Source organism: Manis pentadactyla, chromosome 4 (genome assembly GCF_030020395.1).
Source record: "Manis pentadactyla isolate mManPen7 chromosome 4, mManPen7.hap1, whole genome shotgun sequence".
Lineage (NCBI taxonomy): Eukaryota > Metazoa > Chordata > Mammalia > Pholidota > Manidae > Manis > Manis pentadactyla.
This window is the reverse complement of record NC_080022.1, coordinates 187,247,855-187,268,031: the sequence shown is the minus strand read 5'-3', so window position 1 is coordinate 187,268,031 and position 20,177 is coordinate 187,247,855. Positions and strand designations below refer to the sequence as shown.

At 56.8% G+C, this 20,177-nt stretch overlaps 1 protein-coding gene across 1 annotated transcript in view; it reads left to right on the top strand.

Moving 5' to 3' along the window:
- The window catches only part of DNAH17 (dynein axonemal heavy chain 17), a 108,669-nt gene that overhangs the window by 42,374 nt on the left and 46,118 nt on the right, over positions 1-20,177 (top strand). The window contains exons 25-43 of the mRNA XM_036910419.2: positions 1,414-1,662; positions 3,346-3,468; positions 4,494-4,841; positions 4,931-5,022; positions 5,416-5,542; positions 6,307-6,459; positions 7,653-7,778; positions 7,957-8,064; positions 8,749-8,880; positions 9,231-9,391; positions 10,016-10,172; positions 11,357-11,461; positions 13,700-13,857; positions 14,253-14,391; positions 14,505-14,732; positions 15,161-15,298; positions 16,335-16,467; positions 17,287-17,414; positions 18,058-18,206. Coding sequence (XP_036766314.2) covers positions 1,414-1,662; positions 3,346-3,468; positions 4,494-4,841; positions 4,931-5,022; positions 5,416-5,542; positions 6,307-6,459; positions 7,653-7,778; positions 7,957-8,064; positions 8,749-8,880; positions 9,231-9,391; positions 10,016-10,172; positions 11,357-11,461; positions 13,700-13,857; positions 14,253-14,391; positions 14,505-14,732; positions 15,161-15,298; positions 16,335-16,467; positions 17,287-17,414; positions 18,058-18,206 — 2,954 coding nt within the window. The remainder of the gene's footprint in view (positions 1-1,413; positions 1,663-3,345; positions 3,469-4,493; positions 4,842-4,930; positions 5,023-5,415; positions 5,543-6,306; positions 6,460-7,652; positions 7,779-7,956; positions 8,065-8,748; positions 8,881-9,230; positions 9,392-10,015; positions 10,173-11,356; positions 11,462-13,699; positions 13,858-14,252; positions 14,392-14,504; positions 14,733-15,160; positions 15,299-16,334; positions 16,468-17,286; positions 17,415-18,057; positions 18,207-20,177) is intronic.

The following is a 20,177-nucleotide window of genomic DNA, read 5'->3' as shown; positions in this document are numbered from 1 at the left end:
CTCTTGAATGAACTTCAGAATCCTTGTCAAATTCTCCTCCTCTCCAAAAGAAAATGATGTGACTTTAAATGGAATCGCATCTTCCCTGGTTGCATCTCCCCCTCGGCAGTGCGCCGTGTCCTCCTACAGGAGCGGCTTTCCTGTATGTCTTCATTTTATTTCACTTTTTAACATTGTAAAATATTGTAGATGTCTTTATTGTGACCATAGTGAGTCTACATGCTTCTTACATGGGGGAAAATCTTTGTGCTCACAGGTCAAATTCCAAACACCCCTAAAGAGAGAACAAGTTGAAGTCTCTTGATAACTTGCCACAATGAACTTGAACCTGCGTCTCTTGTGTACGAATGCCACCGCAGAGCACAGTGGGTAAAGTCACAGAGATCAGGACACTGCCCTTTCTCTCGATAAACAGCAGTTTGCACAGACTAGACATCATGTTTCCCAGGAGATAACAATAAGCATTTACAGTCAGGACACTCCAAGAAAACTTCTCCAAAACAAATAGAGCCAGGGCGTTTTTATGATAACAGGATACAGAATACGCTTAAACCTATCAGAAAGAGCCATGGATTCCTATAGGATTAAGGTTTGGAGTCTAAGTATCTTTACGGTGAATCTTTCGTAAACACCCTGTACTTTCTGCCTTTATCCAACACGGATGCTTGTCCAGCCCAGGCCTGTCGGCCACAAGCACCTGTGTCAACACTCCCTGATTCCCTCAAGGACGAGCATTTCCAGTGTCACAGCCCTCTTTCAGCCCTCACCGAGCAAATGACTGCAGACTTCATGGTCTTCTGTCTCTTCTCTTGGTAGGGTTATTCCCAGGTAGATGCTGTGTCTTGTTTCATACTGTTGTAAATGAAAGTTCTTCTATTGCATCTGTATCAGTTGGTATAAGCTAGCTAATGTGCAGTAACAAGCAGCCCTAAAAAAAGCCTTGTTCAGAACAAGTGTATTTCTCACTCACGCGAAGTCCACACTCTAGTTCCCAGCACCACTGGGCAGTTCAGCACTCCAGGCTGTGTATCCGTACTGCTTCCATGGTTGCCAAGGCAGGTGAGGAGAAGTCTGAGTCGGGCATTGGCAATTCAATGCTTCTACCTGAAGTGTCAGGTGTCACTCATCTTTCACTGGTCGAGGGAAATAATGTGGCTGCATCAAGAGGTAGGAGGGACCTGGGTCCTGGCGAGCAGTAACAAAGCCCATCACAGGATTTTGCCTAAGCATGTTTTAGCTTCTGCCTTTTAAGTTGTATGTTTATAAGTGGTTGCTTTCCCCGTGTATCCAACCCCTTTACCAAACTTTGTTATCAGCTCTAAACACTGGGTTTTGCCCCGCCCCCAACAGCAATGGCAGTAAAGTAACACAGACGCCCTCCTGCGTCTCCCTGACGAAGGTCTCCCCCCGCAGGTTAACACTAGCATGGATGACTGGAAGACCACCAGGTGGAAAGACATTAATGTCGAGCAGATGGACATAGACTGCAAGAAGTTTGCCAAAGACATTAGGTCTTTGGACAAGGAGACGAAAACCTGGGACGCCTTCATGGGGCTGGACAACACCGTGAAGAACATGATCACGTCCCTCCGTGCCGTGAGTGAGCTGCAGAACCCCGCCATCCGGGACCGCCACTGGCAACAGCTCATGCAGGCCACCCAGGTACCACAAGTCGTGGGAGTGGAGGGCATTGCCCCCGGCAACCAGCCAGGCTTCTGCTACTCAGCCGAGGTGCTCAGGGCCTGATGCTCTAAAGCCAGGTGTGGGCAAGGCTGGCTTCATGCACATGTGACCTGGGCAGTCACACAGGGCCTGTGCTCAGAGGGGCCCCACAGTGGGTTGGACGCTCTGCTGTCACCATCTTGAAATTCTTAATCATGTTTGTAACAAAGGGCCCCGTTGTTTTGGACCAGGCCCCACAAATTATGTAGCTGGTTCTGGTTGTAGGTTGTAGTGTCCAGAGGGTCCAGGAAGCTTTGCTCAGATAAACAGCTCCTCCAGAGACGCCATGCACCCCAGAGCACAGAGTCCTAGTGCCCGAATTTTCCCAGGGATATCCCCAAGTGGGGGTACTGGCCTTGACACCAACAGAAGGCAAATAGGAACACTCCCCACAGCTGAACAAAATTTACTGAGGCCCCACATAGGTGCCAAGGATACAAAGAGAGAAAGAAAATATGGCCCCTGCTCTCAGGCAAACAAAGAAAGAAATAACAGCACATGCAATCACGTTTGGCATGCCAGGTGGGATAGTCAGCAACGATTCTATGAGTTCAGAGGAGACAGTCACCTCCAAGAGCCCGGAGAGCAGAAAAAGCTTCGGGGGCCCATGGAAGTGGCCTGCGCTTGGGGGAGAGAAACAGGAAGACAGGCAGGGGGTCTTGAGTTCTTGATCCTGAAACCAGGGGCCAGGTGTCCTGGGAGAGACCCCTTGGACCTTGATCAACAAACAAGGAAATGTCCCGGGAATTTGGCACAGCCGAGGGCTTGGAGAGACCCAGGCAGGTATTTTCCCAAACATGACTGAGAGACACTTTATTGCACCAATTGGATAAACCATTCCGTTGGGGGGATGAGGGGTGCTCAGAACCAGCTCAGATGTTTGTCTCTGTGAGAGCGAGAAGAATGTGAGGCCTGGGTGGCTCCGTGCAGACCCCCGAGATTGTCCCCAGAGCAGTGGTTCCAGGGACCCAGCCACACCTGTGCTTACACAGCAGCGCCCTGGGGCGGTGCATCAGCTCCTGTGGCTGCCATAACAACGTACCACCGACCGCGGGGCTTAAAACCGCGGAACTGTGTTCTATCATGGCTCTGTGGCCAGAAGTCTGAGATCAAGGTGTCAGCGGGACCCCCGAAGGCTCTGGGGAAGGAGCCCTCCCACCTCTTCCAGCTTCTGGGGACCCCAGGAGCTCCTTGGCTTGTGGCCATCACTCCAGTCCCTGCCTCTGTGATCACACCTCAGATCTCCCTCTCCTTTCTCTTATAAGGACACCTGTTATTGGGCTTAGGTCCACACAGGTAATTCAGGATGATTTACCATCTCAAGATCCTTAACTTCTGCAAGGACCCTATTTTCAAATAGGTCATAGGCTGAGGTCCAGGTGGCCATGAATTTGGGGGGGGATGGTACTCAGCTCACTACAGATGGGTTCTGGCTATTATGCAGCCTTACAGGGAGGAAAGGCCAGGCTGGGAGAGGTACCTCGCCCATCAGGGAGCCAGTAAATGGCAACACAGCTGCTCCCCCACAGCCTGAGGTCGCCCACTAATGGCCTCTCCATGAGGGATAACGATGTCCATCCAATACAAAGGACCTTATAGGCACATGCCTATTTTTTCCCCCAGGTGAAATTCGAAATGTCAGATGCGACTACGCTGGCGGATTTGCTCCGACTGAACCTACACGAGTATGAGGACGAGGTCCGGAACATCGTAGACAAGGCTGTGAAGGAGTCCGGGATGGAAAAGGTGCCCTCTGTTAACAGTGAGATGTGTTTTGTGTGGGATGACGCTGAGGCTGATCCGCCATCTGGTGCCTTATGAGCCTTGTTTTACGTGGGGTCCAGCAGCCGTTCCACACGAAAGGAGGCTCCCATGGGCCTTCTCTGATCCAGCCGGTGACAGGAGCCGTGTAAAGTATTTCCAGCATTTACTGCTGAAAGAAAAGACCTGACTCCTGACCATAGCTCTGTCTGCAGCACGTAATGGCATGTGCCTTTACAAACAGCCTGACCTCCTTCTGTGGAGGACTCTCCTCTGTGGGAGAGGAGGCGAGAGGAGGGTGGGGGGCACGGGCCACCAGCCAGCCCCGGCGCTGCCGAGGACCCGCCAGGGCACAGGGACCCCCTGGAAGACTCCTTTTGCGATTCAGGTGTCCTCACCTGACTAACTCGTGTGTGAGTTCGAAGTGTCACATTTCACCTTTTTTTTTTCCAAACAGCTTTATTGAGGTATAATCCACATCCACACCACTCGCCTATTTAAAGCGTGTAGTTGAACGGCTTTTAGCGCATTCACAGAGATGTTTCACCATCATGTAGTAGAATCAGCCAATTTTCTTCACCTCCAAAAGAAACCCATAACCCTGAGCTGTCCCCCCACCTCCCCATCCCCCGGCCCAGCTCTGAGCAACCGTAACCCACTTCCGCCTTGTGGATTTGCCTAACCTGGACACTTCCCGTCAGTGGAGTCATACAGTCTATGGCCTTTTGTGGCTTCTTTCACTTCGAGGTCCCCCCATGCTTTAGGGTGTGGTGGCACTTTGTGCCTTCATCTGACCAAATGCTACCCCGCTGTGCGGGCAGGCCACAGGGGGTTTATCCTTCATGTGTTGGTGGACGCTGGGTCGCTCCCACCTTCTGGCGATTGTGAATAATGTTGGTACGAACATGCTTCTTAAAGCAGGGCTTCCTTCCGTGTTCTGGGAGACCCTGGGCCCTTCTCGGCCCCACATGCCGGCTGCTCACTGACGGGTCTCTGTGTTGCCCTGAAAGGTGCTGACAGCCCTGGAGAGTACCTGGTCCGCCATGGAGTTCCAGCACGAGCCGCACCCGCGCACGGGCACCGCGATGCTCAGGTCAGACGAGGTGCTGGTGGAGACCCTGGAGGACCACCAGGTGCAGCTGCAGAACCTCATGATGTCCAAGTACCTGTCCCACTTCCTGAGGGAGGTGACGAGCTGGCAGCAGAAGCTGTCCACGGCAGACTCGGTCATCTCCCTCTGGTTCGAGGTCCAGAGAGCCTGGAGTCACCTGGAGAGCATCTTCATCGGCTCCGAAGACATCCGCACCCAGCTGCCGGAGGACTCCCGGCGCTTCGACGAGATCGACCTGGGCTTCAGGGTGAGCACAGCCCCTCTCTCCTGCTGGGCACCCTCAGAAATGGCTGCCTCGGGGAACACCCGTCTATGGCGGTGCCCTTCTCCTCCCAGGCCTTGATGGGAGAGGCAGTGAAGACACCCAACGTGCTAGACGCCACCAACAGACCGGGTCTCTGCGACAAACTGGAAAATCTGAAGCAGAGGTGGGTCCCCGCGCCTGCAGATGAGGGGCATCTTGGGGCAGGAGCCTGGGTCACGCGCCCCCTGCTGGCCAGGATGCAGCAAGCGCCCCGGGTGCTGGGTTAACACGTCCCTTCCCTGGGAGCTCGCGCTCGGCCACTTCCTGCCACATCAGCCACACACAGTGTCTTCAGCCTCAGGGGAGACGACCGCAGAGGTTCAACTATACCCCCTCCTTCCTAGGGACACCCACAGGGGCGGGGGCTGGCAGGACCGAGCGCCAGGTTGGAAGGTCTGCGTTCAGCAGGGGCTGCAAACGGCAGGCTGATCCCCAGGGCTGACGGTCGGGTGCAGACAGGGTGGGCTGGGAGAGACCCTCCGGAGAGTACGCCCCAACAGCCTCGTTTCCCTCCCAGGCTGGCCGTGTGCGAAAAGGCCTTGGCAGAGTACTTAGAGACCAAAAGACTGGCTTTCCCAAGGTTCTACTTTGTCTCCTCGGCTGACCTCCTGGACATTCTCTCCAACGGAAATGACCCCGTGGAGGTAGGCGGCGGGCCCCTGGCATGCTGACGGACAGCCGACTGCGGGTGCGACCTGCAGACCCAGGTGGACATGGCCCCACATCTGGGCAGCCCTGGGATGTTGGAGGACTGTCCATGGATGTCCCTGTATCACCTCCACATCAGAAATTGCCCTGGGGCCACCTGTCACAGAAAGGCTGAGGGACGGTTCTTGACCCTGCCCTCTACCTCTCCATGCCCTGTTTCCCTCATGTGGAAAACGGGTTAGATGCCAGCAGCTGGGTGAGACGCTGTTTCTCAGATACACCCACTCACTCGGTTGCCCCCCAGCTCATCCTACTGAATCCTGGGCCCTGGGAGCCAGGAAGAAATGTTCTCTGGAGGGCCTTCTGAGAGAGAGGATGGCTAACTAAGTAGGTGTCAGGGAGACAACTGTATTTTACTTTAATCATAAAGTTGCACAAGAAGGGACACCCAAGGGTGACCTGAGATTAGCATTGGAGCGTGTGCCCCAGGGAGATGCAGGCAGAACCTGGGCCAGGCCCTCGGGGAGAAGCAGTCTTCAGGACATTTTCCCCTAACGTGCCGGGACCCCTGGGCTGGCCTCTGTCTCCCCGAGAGCAGTTTTTGCCTTTCTCTTGGTTGGTTAAGTGTGTGTAGTTAAGACCGATCAGAGAAGCGGGGTATATTCCAAAAAAAAGGATGCTTAAAACTGCCAGGAACACCCAGGTCTGTCCCCCCTTGGAGTCCCTCGGATGCTTAGTCTCCAGCATTCCCTCCCCCCAGGTGAGCCGCCACCTGTCCAAACTCTTCGACAGCCTTTGTAAACTGAAGTTCCGCCTGGACGCTGACGGGAGGCCTGTCAAGCTTGGTCTGGGCATGTACAGCAAGGAGGACGAGTATGTGGACTTTGATCAGGAGTGTGACCTCTCGGGGCAGGTGAGTGTCATGCAGGTGGCAGAGCGAAAGGACAGGGGACCCCCCCCGGGATGATGGGTGTGCGGGCCACGTGCCCTCAGATGGGTGTTGGCAGATCACCAGCGCATGACTGTCCTTCTCTCAAACCAAAGCTTCAAGACTTGCTTATCAAATTTCCAGCACAATGTTATCCATACAGTCTGGAGTGCATCTTGAGAAAAAAAGACGAGAAAATAAGAAAGGGGTGGGGGTGAGTTTATTAATGCCATTGGATTGTTCCGTGGCTTGCCAACAGGACTGCTCTGAAGGGGCCCACACGCACCTGCTCCACCAAATTCTATTGCCTGTCCAGAATAACGATGGCTTTGCTTTATCAGAGGGGCCTCCTAACCTTGGGTAGCCCACCCCAGAAGGCTGGCTCCTTCTGCTGACAGCAAGCTGCCCGCTGCCCCCACCCCCGTCTCGTTGCCCCAGTATTGATCAAGCAACTGAGTTGATTTTGATGTTAGCCTAAGCAAAATGTAATTTGGAGGTAAATCAGTTGGGGAAAAAAGAGAAAATCTCATTCAAGAAAACCTGTGCATCAACACTTTGGACCTAGAGCCCCTGGCAGGGTTGTTGTGTATGGATGGGGCTGGTGGGGGCCAGGACAAGACCCATTCATCACAGTGTGTTCAGATTTGGCCCCCTGCTCAACCCTTCCAGACAATGCCAGCAACCGCGGCACGGTCCACCTGCACTGCATGTACAGTTAAAAAGGCAAACCAACCCCATTTTCCTGTTTGCCTTTCCACCCCAGTAGCAGCTAGTTGAGGGTTTGTATTTTAAAATACAAACAAGGCTTGTCAGCAAGTTGTGACAATCTCAGACCCCGTGATGACCAACCTGAGGAGCAGGTAGGGGCTCACCACATCTCTGAACATCGACAGCACCTCAGAGGCTCAGGTGTAGCTTGTCTTCTCTTCTGGATTTTTCTCTGGATCCCCTCCCTGCTCTGCCTAGAAATAATGTATGTCTGCAAATGCCCAGTCTGGGCTGCCTAACCACATTTTTAAGTGGGTCACTCTTACTGCTCTATAAAAACCTTGACATGGCTGCCCCAGGGAGGATGACAATGACAAATGGTAATTTTTTTTTTTTTTTCCACAACAAAACAACTCATTAGAGCTAGACGCGCTCCTGGCCTCTCTGGTCAATGTGGCTCCTGTTCCCAGGTGGAAGTCTGGCTGAACCGAGTGCTGGACCGAATGTGCGCCACGCTCCGACATGAAATTCCAGAAGCCGTGGTGACGTACGAGGAAAAGCCGAGGGAGCAGTGGATCTTTGATTACCCAGCGCAGGTCTCCGGCGGGCAGACGGACAGCTGGAGATGAGGGGCGGGGCTTGCTGTGTTCACCTGCTCCCTGTGTTTAACCATCGTCCAGTGGAAAGCAGCCCGACTTAGTGGCATGAATATCTTTACTGGGAGTAGAAGGCTGCTCACTGTGTGCGTAATGGGGGGGTCCCATCTGTTTGCAGGTTGCGCTCACGTGCACTCAGATCTGGTGGACCACAGAGGTGGGCCTGGCGTTTGCAAGGCTGGAGGAAGGCTATGAAAACGCTATCAAAGATTACAACAAAAAGCAGGTGTGTGGTCCTGCGTGTCCATCTGAAACTCCGCCGAGAGGTCAGCGGAAACAGCTTATTCTCTAAGGGTGCACCTTGCAGAACTGCTGTTTCTGTTGGCGCAAAGCAGTCACGGATCGGCAAACCCCAGGGGTTCTGCCCAGGAGAAACCACTTTAGAAATACACAACTTTAACTTCTCATCTGGAAATCATCAAATGCTACCTCGAGTCTTTAAAAAAAAAAAAAAAAAAAACTTTGTTAGAAATTTAGAAACTGGAGATAATTTTTTTAATGAAAGAAGGAAAGCTACCCATAATCTCCCACCCAGATGTAGCCACTATCAACATACTTGTATGTAGACTCATGATCTTTCTGTGTGCATATAATTGATTTATATGTAAAAAAATATGAACTATCCATACAGCTTTAAAATCCACTCTTCTTAACATCTACCGTCTTCCCATGGCGTTAGATTTCCTTCTACCACATCACTCTTAGTAGCTCCATGGTATTCCATTTGGTGGCTGTTTCACAGCTAAGCCCTCTTGAGAACTTCTGTCTGTGTTTCATTATCGCCAACAAGAGCATGGTGGTCTTCCCTATCTAACTGTGAGCTCCTGGGGACCCACACAGTCTCATGAGTGGTGTGTGTACTCGATTGGCACCACGTGGTGTCCCAGCCAAGCTGCCTTTGCTCCTGTAGGTCAGTCAGCTGAATGCACTTATCACCCTGCTCATTGGAAACCTCAGCGCTGGCGACAGGATGAAGATCATGACCATCTGCACCGTCGATGTGCACGCCCGGGACGTGGTCGCCAAAATGATCACCGCCAAGGCATGTGAACCAAGGAAGGGCCAGGGAACCGGGCTGGGGCCTGGCATTCGGGGATTCCAACCCCCATTAGCACATCTTCCTGGGGAAGTGACTCTAATCCGGGCAGTGGCCACACACACCACACCCCACATCCCTGGCCTAGAGTCACCCCTGGTAAGCAGTCAGATGAGCAGTCCTATTGGAAGCACCCATTCTCCAGCAAGATTCAGCCGGGGGCAGTGCTAGGTTGGTATGGGTGCTGAGGAGGAGCAGAGGGCTGGGAAGTGGGCCCTGGAGGTCAGGGACTAGCCTGGAGGCAAGCAGGCCCTCCTGGGTGGGGTCTGGCCCTTATGCTCCTGCACGTCCCACAGGTGGAGAGCTCTCAGGCCTTCACCTGGCAGTCCCAGCTCCGGCATCGCTGGGATGAGGAGAAGAGGCACTGCTTTGCCAACATCTGCGATGCCCAAATCCAGTATTCCTACGAGTACCTGGGCAACACACCACGGCTTGTCATCACCCCGCTCACTGACAGGTGCGGTGCCCGCCCGCTCGCTGCCTTCAGCAGGGGCTGCCTGCCCGTCCCTTCCTAAGCAGCTCAGGAAAGGAAATCACACGTTGTCTGTGGACTCCTCCCCATGACTCTTTGCACCGTCAGACCCAAACGGGCCCCACTGAGGCTGAAGGAACCAGGTGTTCTGGTGGGGGGCCTGTGTGTTCTGGTGGGGGGCCTGTGCTCCGGTTCAGGCCTGCCGCCTGCTAGGCACCAGCCTTCTTATTCCAGTGCTCTGCCGCTGGCTGTGTGGCCCTGGGGGATTTGCTTAACCTCTCTGAGAGCCTGTGAAATGGGGATAATACTTTATGAATCCTCATGAGCTTGTTGAAGGTTGAGCGAATTATTTGACAAAAGCGCTCAGGCCAGAAGCTGCTCAGAGTAAACGTTCAATGAATGTAACATGACCGTCGCGGTTCCCTTAGCAGTGCCGCCGCCCCGAAGGCCGCGGTGGGCACAGCGCCTGTAACACTGGTTCCTCGTCCTTCCCTGCCCCATCTCTCTGTCAGCCTTGGGGCTGGGCGGCTATAACTGAAACCACAGTGACAGGGCAAGTGGGGCAGCTGTGGGGTCCCTGCTCACGGGGTAATCAGAGGTCCCTTGCAGATGCTACATAACCTTGACCCAGTCCCTCCACCTGATCATGGGTGGAGCCCCTGCTGGCCCTGCTGGGACTGGCAAGACAGAGACCACCAAGGACCTCGGCAGAGCCCTGGGCACTATGGTGTACGTCTTCAACTGTTCTGAGCAAATGGACTACAAGGTATGCATCCCAGGCCTGTAACTGGGGCCAGAGGTCCCGTGGGGGACCAAATCCATCAGCCTTCCCAGGAGGCTGCAGCCTCAGCACCCAAAGTGAGCACCCAGAAAGGGGGCACCGGGTCCCCAGTTTGCTGACAGCCTCCACCCAGCAGACAGGCCGAGCGTCTTTGCCCCTGCTGGCTACTGTGGTCCTTCTGGGAAGCTGGGGCCTCTTGGACATGATGAGCATGTCTGGAAGGGGCTCCCAGGGTTGACAAGCCCAGCCCCCAGCATCCTGCCCCACCCACGGAGGTAACCAGCCCCAACCTCAGTTTCAAGCTTGCCCGGGCAACCGGGGGCTCCAGCAGAGTGGATACCTCTGGGCTAAAGCAAAGCCAGGTGGGCATCTGGGCTAAGGCAAAGCCAGGTGGGCTAGGGAGGGGACCCGGGGATAGGCCAGGTGCCCGCAATCATTGGTGACTTTGCAGGAAGGTGACCGGTCTCACAGAGCACATGCCCTCGAGGGCCAGGCCAAAGCAGCCCCTTGTGGGGAGGTGGGGCTGGGCACTGTGGTCAGGAGCCTAGGCCTGCAGGTGGGCCCCTCCCCGTCCATTTCCGAGCCCTGCAGCATGGAGGACTCCCTCCTAAGGCTGAGGGTCTGCCGGCTGCCCACCTCTGCACTGTCAAGGCTGCAATGATTTTAGAGAAGTGAGACCCAAGCCCGTGCCCCCTGGCATTTCATCTTCACTGGGAATGCCATCTGAAAATGCTGAAAGGGCAGCCTGATTTCCCAACTGAAGACCGGAGTCACACCAAAATCTCTAAGAAAGTCTCCTGATGTGCACGCCTCCCCCGCACGCCGCAGGGGGAAGCCCCTCCCTTCTGTGCAAGGGAGAGAAGCAAGGGCTGAATTTTACAGCAATGCACTTGTCCGGGCCCACCAGTTAGGGAACCCGGGGGACGCCCCATTCCAGGGAGGGTCACAGGCAAAGGATGGGCTGCTCCTGGCACCCAGCCCTATGTGGTACTTACCCCTCCCGGGACGTGGGCCATCCTGCCCGGTAGCCTTCTGAAAGCCCCAGAACGCCCAGCCTGAGCCTTGGTCCGGGAGCCAAGAACAAGACAGTGATTCAGTTGGGGGCCCCGCCAGCTCTCTGCTTCTCTCTCTCTCTCCAACACACTCTCCTCCAACCCCACCCTTTCCAGTCCTGTGGAAATATCTACAAGGGCCTGGCCCAGACGGGAGCCTGGGGCTGCTTTGACGAATTTAACAGGATCTCTGTGGAAGTCCTGTCGGTAATCGCTGTGCAGGTAGGTCCCACCGGTGGTCTCCAGGTCACGCATTGCTCACTGCTTCGCCAGACTGAGGCTTAGCGGCTTTCCTGTTCCCTCATACACCACACACCAGAGAGCCAGTTCAGCCCCACGCACCCTCCTTGCCCCCAAGGGGCATGGGGGGCGGTGTGGCACAAAGATGAGCTGGGCCTCGGCCCTGCCCTTGAGGGCCATACAGTCCGGGTGGCCAACAGAAGTGAGAGCAGAATCAGACTCGGTGGCACATCTGTCCCTGAACACAGATGAGGGGGTGATTCATTTTGCTTGGGGGTCAAGGACAGAGGGCACTGTTACAGACACCAATGGAGGTGGGCACTGAAGGATGCACAGGAGTTTGTCGATTGGACAAGGGTGCTGGGAGTGAACAGGAAGAAAAGGGGGAGGAGGGAGGAGCCTGAGTCCTTTGGGAGCACCCACACCAGAGTGCGGGGCACACAGGGGGCGCCCGGACAGGGGGCGCCGGGCCCTGCGTCAGCACCCCCCGGGGCTGCAGATTCAAACCACCGTGTGGGCCCCACCCCACAGTTAGACGAACAGGCTTGCGTTTTAAACATATGCCTCAGGTGATCCTACGCACTCCCGAGCTGAGGACCACTGGACTTTCTCAGGTAAACTGACGTCAACCTTGAGATCCAGAGTCAACTTAGATTTTCCAAAAGGAGTCGGAAGTTAGAATGTTGATGGTGCTGAGACCCTTCTTCCTACCCCAACAGATAGATAAGTAGATACGAGCTTCTGGAGCAGGACCTTCTAGACCACAGCGCGGCTGGGACAGGGCTGAGCAGAGTCGGGGGAAGACGGAGGAAGGCATGGATGTGGCAAAACCAGCCCCAGCCGCTCAGGACCCACAGCCTGGGCGCCTGGGTGTGAAGCCTGGTTCCGTTTTACTAATTGGACTCCCTAATTCTGTGCTTGGCAATGATTTAAATTCTTTGTGCCTCTATTTTCTAATCTGTAAAATGGGTTGCCTGATGCAGCTTTGCCACAGAATCAGAGGGGACTGTGGGTACTGACGTCCTGCACTGCTGTCACCCAACTACCTGGCTGTGGGCGTGAGCCCTGGGACCGGACAGAGACCAGGAGGGCGATGAGAGAATGATGGACAGCCAGTTCCTCGGGCCAGCGTGTGGGCAGTGCTGGCCGCTGCCCTGGGCACCCCCACCCCTAATGCGGGAGCAGAGTTGCACACCCCCAGTCAATAAACAGACCCCAGAGTATTTACACAGAGCCTATTTTAGGCACTGAACTTTCTTTTTACTCAAATGGAGGAGCACGATGAGGGCAGAACATTAGGGGAGGCCTTACATGGTGGGGAGGCAGGGAAGAATTCAAGGCGTCCATTCCTGCCCCCAGCCCTGCCGGGGTGTGAGCCCCGCACTGCGGACTAGGGAGGAAAGTCCAGGACTACCAGGGCCTGCGTTTTGCTGTGAAGGTGGAGGCTTTTTAGGTTTTAACCATGAGCGTCGGCCGCCCTCCAGCGGTGGCTCGGAGGCTTACAGCCGCCCCCGCGGGAGCTGGAGGTCAAAGGCAGCCCATGGCCCCAACGCACAGGTTTCACCTGCTAGCCAAGGTCTCAAAGACGGTGTGGCGTGGAGATGGCTACCAATCAGCCCTCCCACAGGTCACTGCGGGGCAGGGACAGGACGCACAACACGCTAGGAGGGGGAGCACCACTCAGCAGCAGTGGGCAGCGAGCCACAGGGTCATCAGGGCATCGCCAGGGCCTTGCACTGGGTGCCGAGAGCCCGTCTGATGACATCTGTATGGTCCCACTCAGTGATGTTCCTGAAATGACCAACGGACGGAAATGAGCACAGCTTAGCAGTAGCAGGGGAGGTGGTCAAGGACAGAGCCGGCGGGGAAGAAGGGGGTGTGGCTATAAAAAGGGACAGGAGGGCTCTTTGCTGTGCCCGGAATGTCCCGAGTCTTGACTGTTGATGTCCGTGTCCTGGTTGTGATGCTGTGTCACATTGGTGCAAGACGACCCCACTGGGGACACACCCACAGTGGGGCACACAGCATCTCCTCTGCATCATTTCTAACAACTGCATGTGAACCTGAAACTGTTTCAAAATAAAAGTTTAATTTAAAAATAGGAGAGACCAGGAAGGTTGTCTGCAAATTCGTAGCCACACACTTTAACACAAAAGAATGTCTTCCAGCCCAGGGACCCTGGTCCTTCCCGCACTGACTGTTCATGTACCGATGGTTTAGGTAAAATGTGTCCAAGATGCAATTCGGGCCAAGAAAAAAACGTTTAATTTCCTGGGAGAGATGATAAGCCTCAACCCCATGGTCGGCCTCTTCATCACCATGAACCCCGGGTATGCTGGACGCACGGAGTTGCCCGAGAACCTGAAGGCCTTGTTCAGGTACGTGGTGTGCCTAGGAGAGTGAGCCGGGGTCAGGGGCCAAGCCAGGCCAGCACAAGCTGAGAAAGGGGCCTCGTGGGGACAGGGCTCCTGACAGAGAGGGACCCAGCAGGCCTGGGCTGCGGCGGACCTCCTGCCCTCTGTCTGCCTGGGGCGCGGGTCCCACTGAGGCACAGCCTGCCATGCCCTGGGTACAGGAGGGTGGCAGGCAGGCTCAGGGCAGCTCTCAGGGAGGAGCCCATAGAATGGATGTGCCCAGGGCGCAGGGTGGCAGGGAGAGGGGAGGAGAGGAAGGAGATGGCTGTGGGCCCCTGGCAGTGGGCTGTGCACCTGGGTGATGGGGCTGGGGGGAGGCGGGGTGCGAGAGCCCAAGGCAGGCGTGCCGGCCTCCCCAGGCCCTGTGCAATGGTCGTCCCTGACTTTGAACTGATATGCGAGATCATGCTGGTGGCTGAGGGCTTTCTGGACGCCCGCCTTCTGGCCAGGAAGTTCATCACGCTCTACACCTTGTGCAAAGAGCTGCTCTCGAAGCAGGTGTGTGTTGACAGTGTCCTGGGCCCACAGAGCCAGGGGTGGGAGCGGTTAGGAGTACAGGTGGCCCCAGCCCTCTGTGGCCCCAGCTGTCCCCTCGCATCCTCTGCTCCCAGGATCACTACGACTGGGGCTTGCGAGCCATCAAGTCTGTGCTGGTGGTGGCCGGTTCCCTGAAGAGGGGCGACCCCAGCCGGGCAGAGGACCAGGTGCTGATGAGGGCGCTGAGGGACTTCAACATCCCCAAGATTGTGACCGACGACCTGCCCGTGTTCATGGGGCTCATTGGGGACCTCTTCCCGGCGCTGGACGTGCCTCGGAAACGGGACCTGAATTTTGAAAAGGTAGGTACTACGGCGCCACGCCGAGGACATTCCTTTATACCATGTGGGGGATTGGTCCCTAAGTGGCAGGTGCAACATTGGGCTAGGTGGCAGGCACATTGCCAACCGGCCATAGTACGTGGGCGGCTCCCTGTGCTCCGGGACACACCTTGAGCCTACAGGCTGCTTCTCCAGCCCAGGCCAGCCTCTTACTCGGTGGTCAGGGGGTCGCAGGAAGAACTGGAGGGGGCTTCAGGAGAGCCCGTCTCCCATACCAAGGTCTCAGCACAAAGGCAGAAGGTGCAGAACGTGCGGCCTGCAGGGCCCCCTTCCACGCCTGATGCCACCTGCAGGGCCCTGTTCCCCACGTGCCTCCTGCTGCGCAGGCAGCTCCCCCACCGGAAAGCCTTGCACCCTTGCCCAGCGCCCTTCCTGTGCGCACCTCCCAGGTCATCAAGCAGAGCATCGTGGAGCTCCGGCTGCAGGCGGAAGACAGCTTCGTGCTGAAGGTCGTGCAGCTGGAGGAGCTGCTCCAAGTGCGCCACTCCGTGTTCGTCGTCGGGAACGCGGGCAGCGGGAAGTCCCAGGCACGCCCCCCCCCTCCCGCGGAGGCCCCGCCCCCAGCCCCCAACCCCCACCGGAGGCCCCGCCCGTTCCGCACGGAGGGCGCTGGAGGGCCGGACTCCGCCCCTTCTCCCACCCCTGCGGCCCCAGCCCACTGCGTCCTGGGAGGTCCCCAGCCTGAAATCTGTCGGGGGCTAAGGAGGCTGTGAGGGGTGGCAAGGGGTGGCAAGGGGTGGGGGAGGAGGCCAGGCGCGGCCTCAGGACGCTGCCCCGGGGCTGAGCCCTTCTCGGGGTTCTCCCGTCGCGCTCCTTCCCCTCAAGCAGTTCCTGCCTCCCCCGCATGCCCCCACCCCCGCCCTCTTGTCCCCCTGCTCCTGTGACCAGCCCCCGACCCGTCGCCCGCCTGTCCCCTGTCCCGGCCATTGCCTGGGGTGGGGTGGAAAGCAGAGAGCGCAGCCAGTGTTGCTAAAACATGGGAAAATTCCAGACCAGCCACACGTTCGCCTAGATGCCCCAGGGTGGGTTGTTACAGTCATTAAGGGTCATTTCCAAAGAGTAATAAAATGCTCACAGCTAATTGGTAAAAGGCCAAAACTGTATGAACACAATTTTCTAAAAAGAAATATATACATACATATACATATACATGTACATATGTATGTTTTTGTATATGAAACATCCTCAAATGTCCTTAAAAATCTTTTCTCTGCATTGAGGAGTTATGGATAGTTTTCTTCCCTTAAATTTTTTTCCAGTAAGGATTTTTTTTTTGGTTATCAGGAAACTAACGGAATTTTTCCTGACATAGCGTGATCTCGAGCCCACGGCTCTCCGCGGTCGGTGGGCGGGAGCACTTGCGTCAGGTGTGCCGCCCCCCGGGCCGCTTTGGCCTGAGCTGTCGGTCACCGAAGCAAAGCAGACCCGGAGCAGGGCTCGTGCCTGTGGTTCCCATGGGGCCCTCCCTGCACACGGGGGCGGCTCCTCCGCAGCCCCGCTGGGTTGGGGTGCAGGATGCGGCTGCCCTGCGAGCCCCGAGTGAATGCCCCCACCTCTGCCCAGGTCCTCAAGTCTCTCAACAAGACGTATCAGAGCCTGAAGAGGAAGCCGGTCGCAGTGGACCTGGACCCCAAGGCCGTCACCTGTGATGAGCTCTTTGGCATCATCAACCCGGCGACCAGGGAATGGAAAGACGGTAACAGGAGCGGGGGCCTGGGACGGGGCTGTGCGGGGGGCAAGGGGCAGCCAGCAGACGTGCCAGGCACTCAGCCAGTACCCCAGCAGGCCCACTTTCTTCTGGCCGCTCCACTGTGCTGTGCAGTGACTCTGCCATGTGCCTGGCCAGGCGCCCTGAGGAAAACCCTCAGCAGGTCTAGTTGTGGGGCGGGAGCCATACATACATGTGGTGCATGACAGTGCTTCTGAAGAGCAGTGGGGACCCAGCTGCCCTCCTGGACTGGGAGCCGGGAGCTGCTCCAGGATCCCCCCCTCAGAAGGCCTGCCTCCTTCCCCTGACAAGGATGCGGGCCCTGCAGGTGGCCAGGGCCTGGGATTGTCCCCAAGCCCCTTCCTTGCTCCAAGCCCAACACACCCAGAGTGCTGGGTGGGCTGTGGCTGAGAGAGTGAGCGAGGGAGCGAAGGGGGAATGGGTGAGAGGGGAATGGGTGAGGAGCCAAGTAGGCAGAGGGCCCCGCAGGGAGGTGGTGCTCCTCCACATAACATTGTTGAACCTGAAGAACCAGACTGGGCGGTGGGGGTGGGTCAGAGGGGGGCAGAGGCAGGGCCTGGGAGGCATGAAGGAGAGCCTAGGGGTCAAGAGGACTGACCGAAGGGAGCCCAGTCACCACCTTGTCGGGCCTCTGCTGGCCCTGTGAGCTGGGGGACAGGCCACCTCCGGGCGAGGGCCACCAGGGTCAGGTCAGGCAGGTGCGGCCTGGGGGACAGGGTTGGTCTGAGCCCCTGGGCTTCGCTGGCCCTGAGGAGAGCCGCTTAGATGCCCGCCCTGCACCCACAGGCCTGTTCTCCACCATAATGCGGGACTTGGCCAACATCGCCCACGATGGCCCCAAGTGGATCATCCTGGATGGGGACATAGACCCTATGTGGATCGAGTCTCTCAACACTGTCATGGATGATAACAAGGTCTGAGGGGTCCCGAATGCCACTGCTAACCCCCAGAATTGCAGTAACGGGAAGCACCACCCATCACCCCCTGCATGGCAGATAGCCTGCCTGAGCTGGGACTCGGGGAGGGGCTGTCCGGAGCCGGGCACAGAGCTCAGAACAAGGGAGGTTCCTCGTGCGACACAATGCCCCGTGCCCTGTCTTGGGCGTTTCTCAGCAGTGGTGTGTGTGGAAGGTGCAGGTGTGGAAAGCATTCCTGTCTACTTGACATGTGACGTGACATGGAAAGGATGGCTGGTATCTTGGAAAGCAGAAACAGTATTCAGAATTATCTAGAAGCACCTTAAGAAAATGATTCTCAATTGGATGGAGGAGGAAACTCAAGAATTCCCAGGGAAAGAGAGTGGCCGTGGTTTGAAAAAGCAGATTCAATATTAGAGTGACATCCAAGCCTCTAGCATTTCCTGGGGCAGGAGGACAGAGGTGGGACCGGCATGTGGGTGAGTGAGAATCGCTGGTTAGGGGGAGCTGGCTGGGGTGGGGACAGGCACAGGGCCCCCATCTTCCTCCTCCTCCTTGCTCTGAGAGGCACCCGTGTGATGACCAGCTGGATGATGGCGCATTTGCCACGGAAAACCCACAGGCCTGTCTTCCTTCCTAGGTCCTCACCCTGGCCAGCAACGAGCGAATCCCCCTGAACCGCACCATGAGGCTGGTGTTCGAGATCAGCCACCTGAGGACGGCCACCCCGGCCACCGTCTCCAGAGCCGGCATTCTCTACATCAACCCCGCAGACCTGGGCTGGAACCCGTGAGCTTGCTTTCATTTTCCCACCCTGAGAACAAGGTCGGCAGTGTTTCAGGTTGCCTGCGCCTGCGTGCAGCCAGTGAGCACCATGTGCCAGGTGCTGCTCAGGCCCCGGGGCCACAGCAGTGAGAGGATGAGGGGCAGCCTTGTAAATAAGTAACGTGATATGCAGCAGCTGATGAAATGAGGCTCACACCATGGGTTGGAGCCCCAAGGCTGGGGGCTGGGGGACCTGTCACAGAGGCAGGACATCTTCCCGCGGGAACTGGAGTTTGGGCTGACACCAGGGGACAAGGAGCATGAGGGTGAGAACGTGGGGTTCCTGGGCCAGGACGTGGCTGGGTGCCCACAGATGGAGCTCGAGGCATGAGGATGCTCTCGGCAGGAAGGGGCTGGTGTGGACCAGCCTGCAGGGTCCATATGGGCCCTTCTGCTGAGCTTAGAGCCGCCTGTGCTAGTGGCTGATGGCTGGCGCCAGGACAGGGGAGGAAGGAACGGATGTGAGAAAGGGTTGACATCTTAAGAAGTGCAAGGCTCGGGGGCCACATCGGGGCGGAGGCAGTCTGTTCGCCACCCAGTCAGCCAGCCAGCGCCTTCTGCGCACTTACTGTGTATGCTCCACTCATCCCTCGTTTGGCCAGCCTACCAGCGCCTTCTGTGCACCTACCATGTGTCTGGCCCTGGGACACTCCACGCTGGGGAACTGGATTCCCCAGGAAAGATGTGGAGAGTGGTAAGAAGCTGGTAAACCAACCATGTGCTGGGAAGACAGGAGCGCATGAGGGAGAGTCCCAGGGGCAGTCGGGATCCAGGCGGATGGCGTCCCACACACCCTGGGAGGAAGATGCTTCAGGAAGGAGGTGGGGCTGAGAGGGTCATGTCCAGAGGGCGGAGGAGCCAAGGACAGACAGCCGCCACAGGCTCAGGCAGCTCCTCGCTGACTCAGAGGGAACAACGTCATGGTGTGACGGGGCGGAAGCCAGCTGGCAGACAATTGAGGAGGAACCGAGAGGAGCCACTGGAGATTCAGCTCTTTCTGGAAAAGAGTCTCATAGCTGGGTGATGAAGGGGAGTCTGTTTTTCAGATGAGAGCATTTTTGGAGCATGGAGAGCAGGCATGGGTGTTTCCAGGCTCAGGAAGTGCGTAGGTGGGAAGCAAGGAGGTGCGGAGTCACCCACCTCTTCCACTCTGCAAAGGAAGTGAGACCATTGGCTGGGACACAGCCACCCTGGCTGGGCCAGGGCTTGAAAAGGACACCCGAGTGCAGTAGCTCCTCCAGGGATGGGACCAGAGCTGGCCTGAACACAGAGGGCTGGGGAGCCACCGAGACGGGCTGTGCTGTCTTCTCCAGCAATGCCTGTCACCCCACTTGAGTTAGTCCCCTGTGGCTGCCACAGCAAAGCACAGCAAATGGGGCAGTCGCAAACAATAGTCTGGAGGGCTTCTTCTCCCACAGTCTGGAGGCCGGAGGTCCAAAATCAAGGTGTCGGCAGGGCTGGTTCCTTCCAGAGGCCTTGAGGGAGCATCTCTCCAGGCGCCTTCCCGATTCTGGGGGCTCCGGGAAATCCTTGGTGTTCCTTGGCTGGTAGATGTGCCCTCCAATCTCTGCTCCTGTCTTCACGTGCCACCCGGCCTGCCTCTGCATCCCAGCTTCCCTCTTCTTAAGGACCAGCCATTGGGTTAGGGCCCATCCTAACCCAGGATGGTCTCGATTTGAGATCTTTAACTAGATTACTCTGCAAAGACCCTTTCTCCCAATAAGTCTGCATTCACAGGTGCTGGGTAGATATGTCTTTTGAGGGGCCACCGCTCTGCCCACTCTGTCACATTTGAGAGTTTTCAGGGTGGGCAGCAGACAAGGCGAGGGAACAGGCGAAGTCGAAGCGGAAACACTGAGACATCGGGGGACAGGCAGAAAATGGGTCGTGGGTCACTCTGGGGGCACTCGGTGAGGGTGGGAGGAGAGAGCGGAA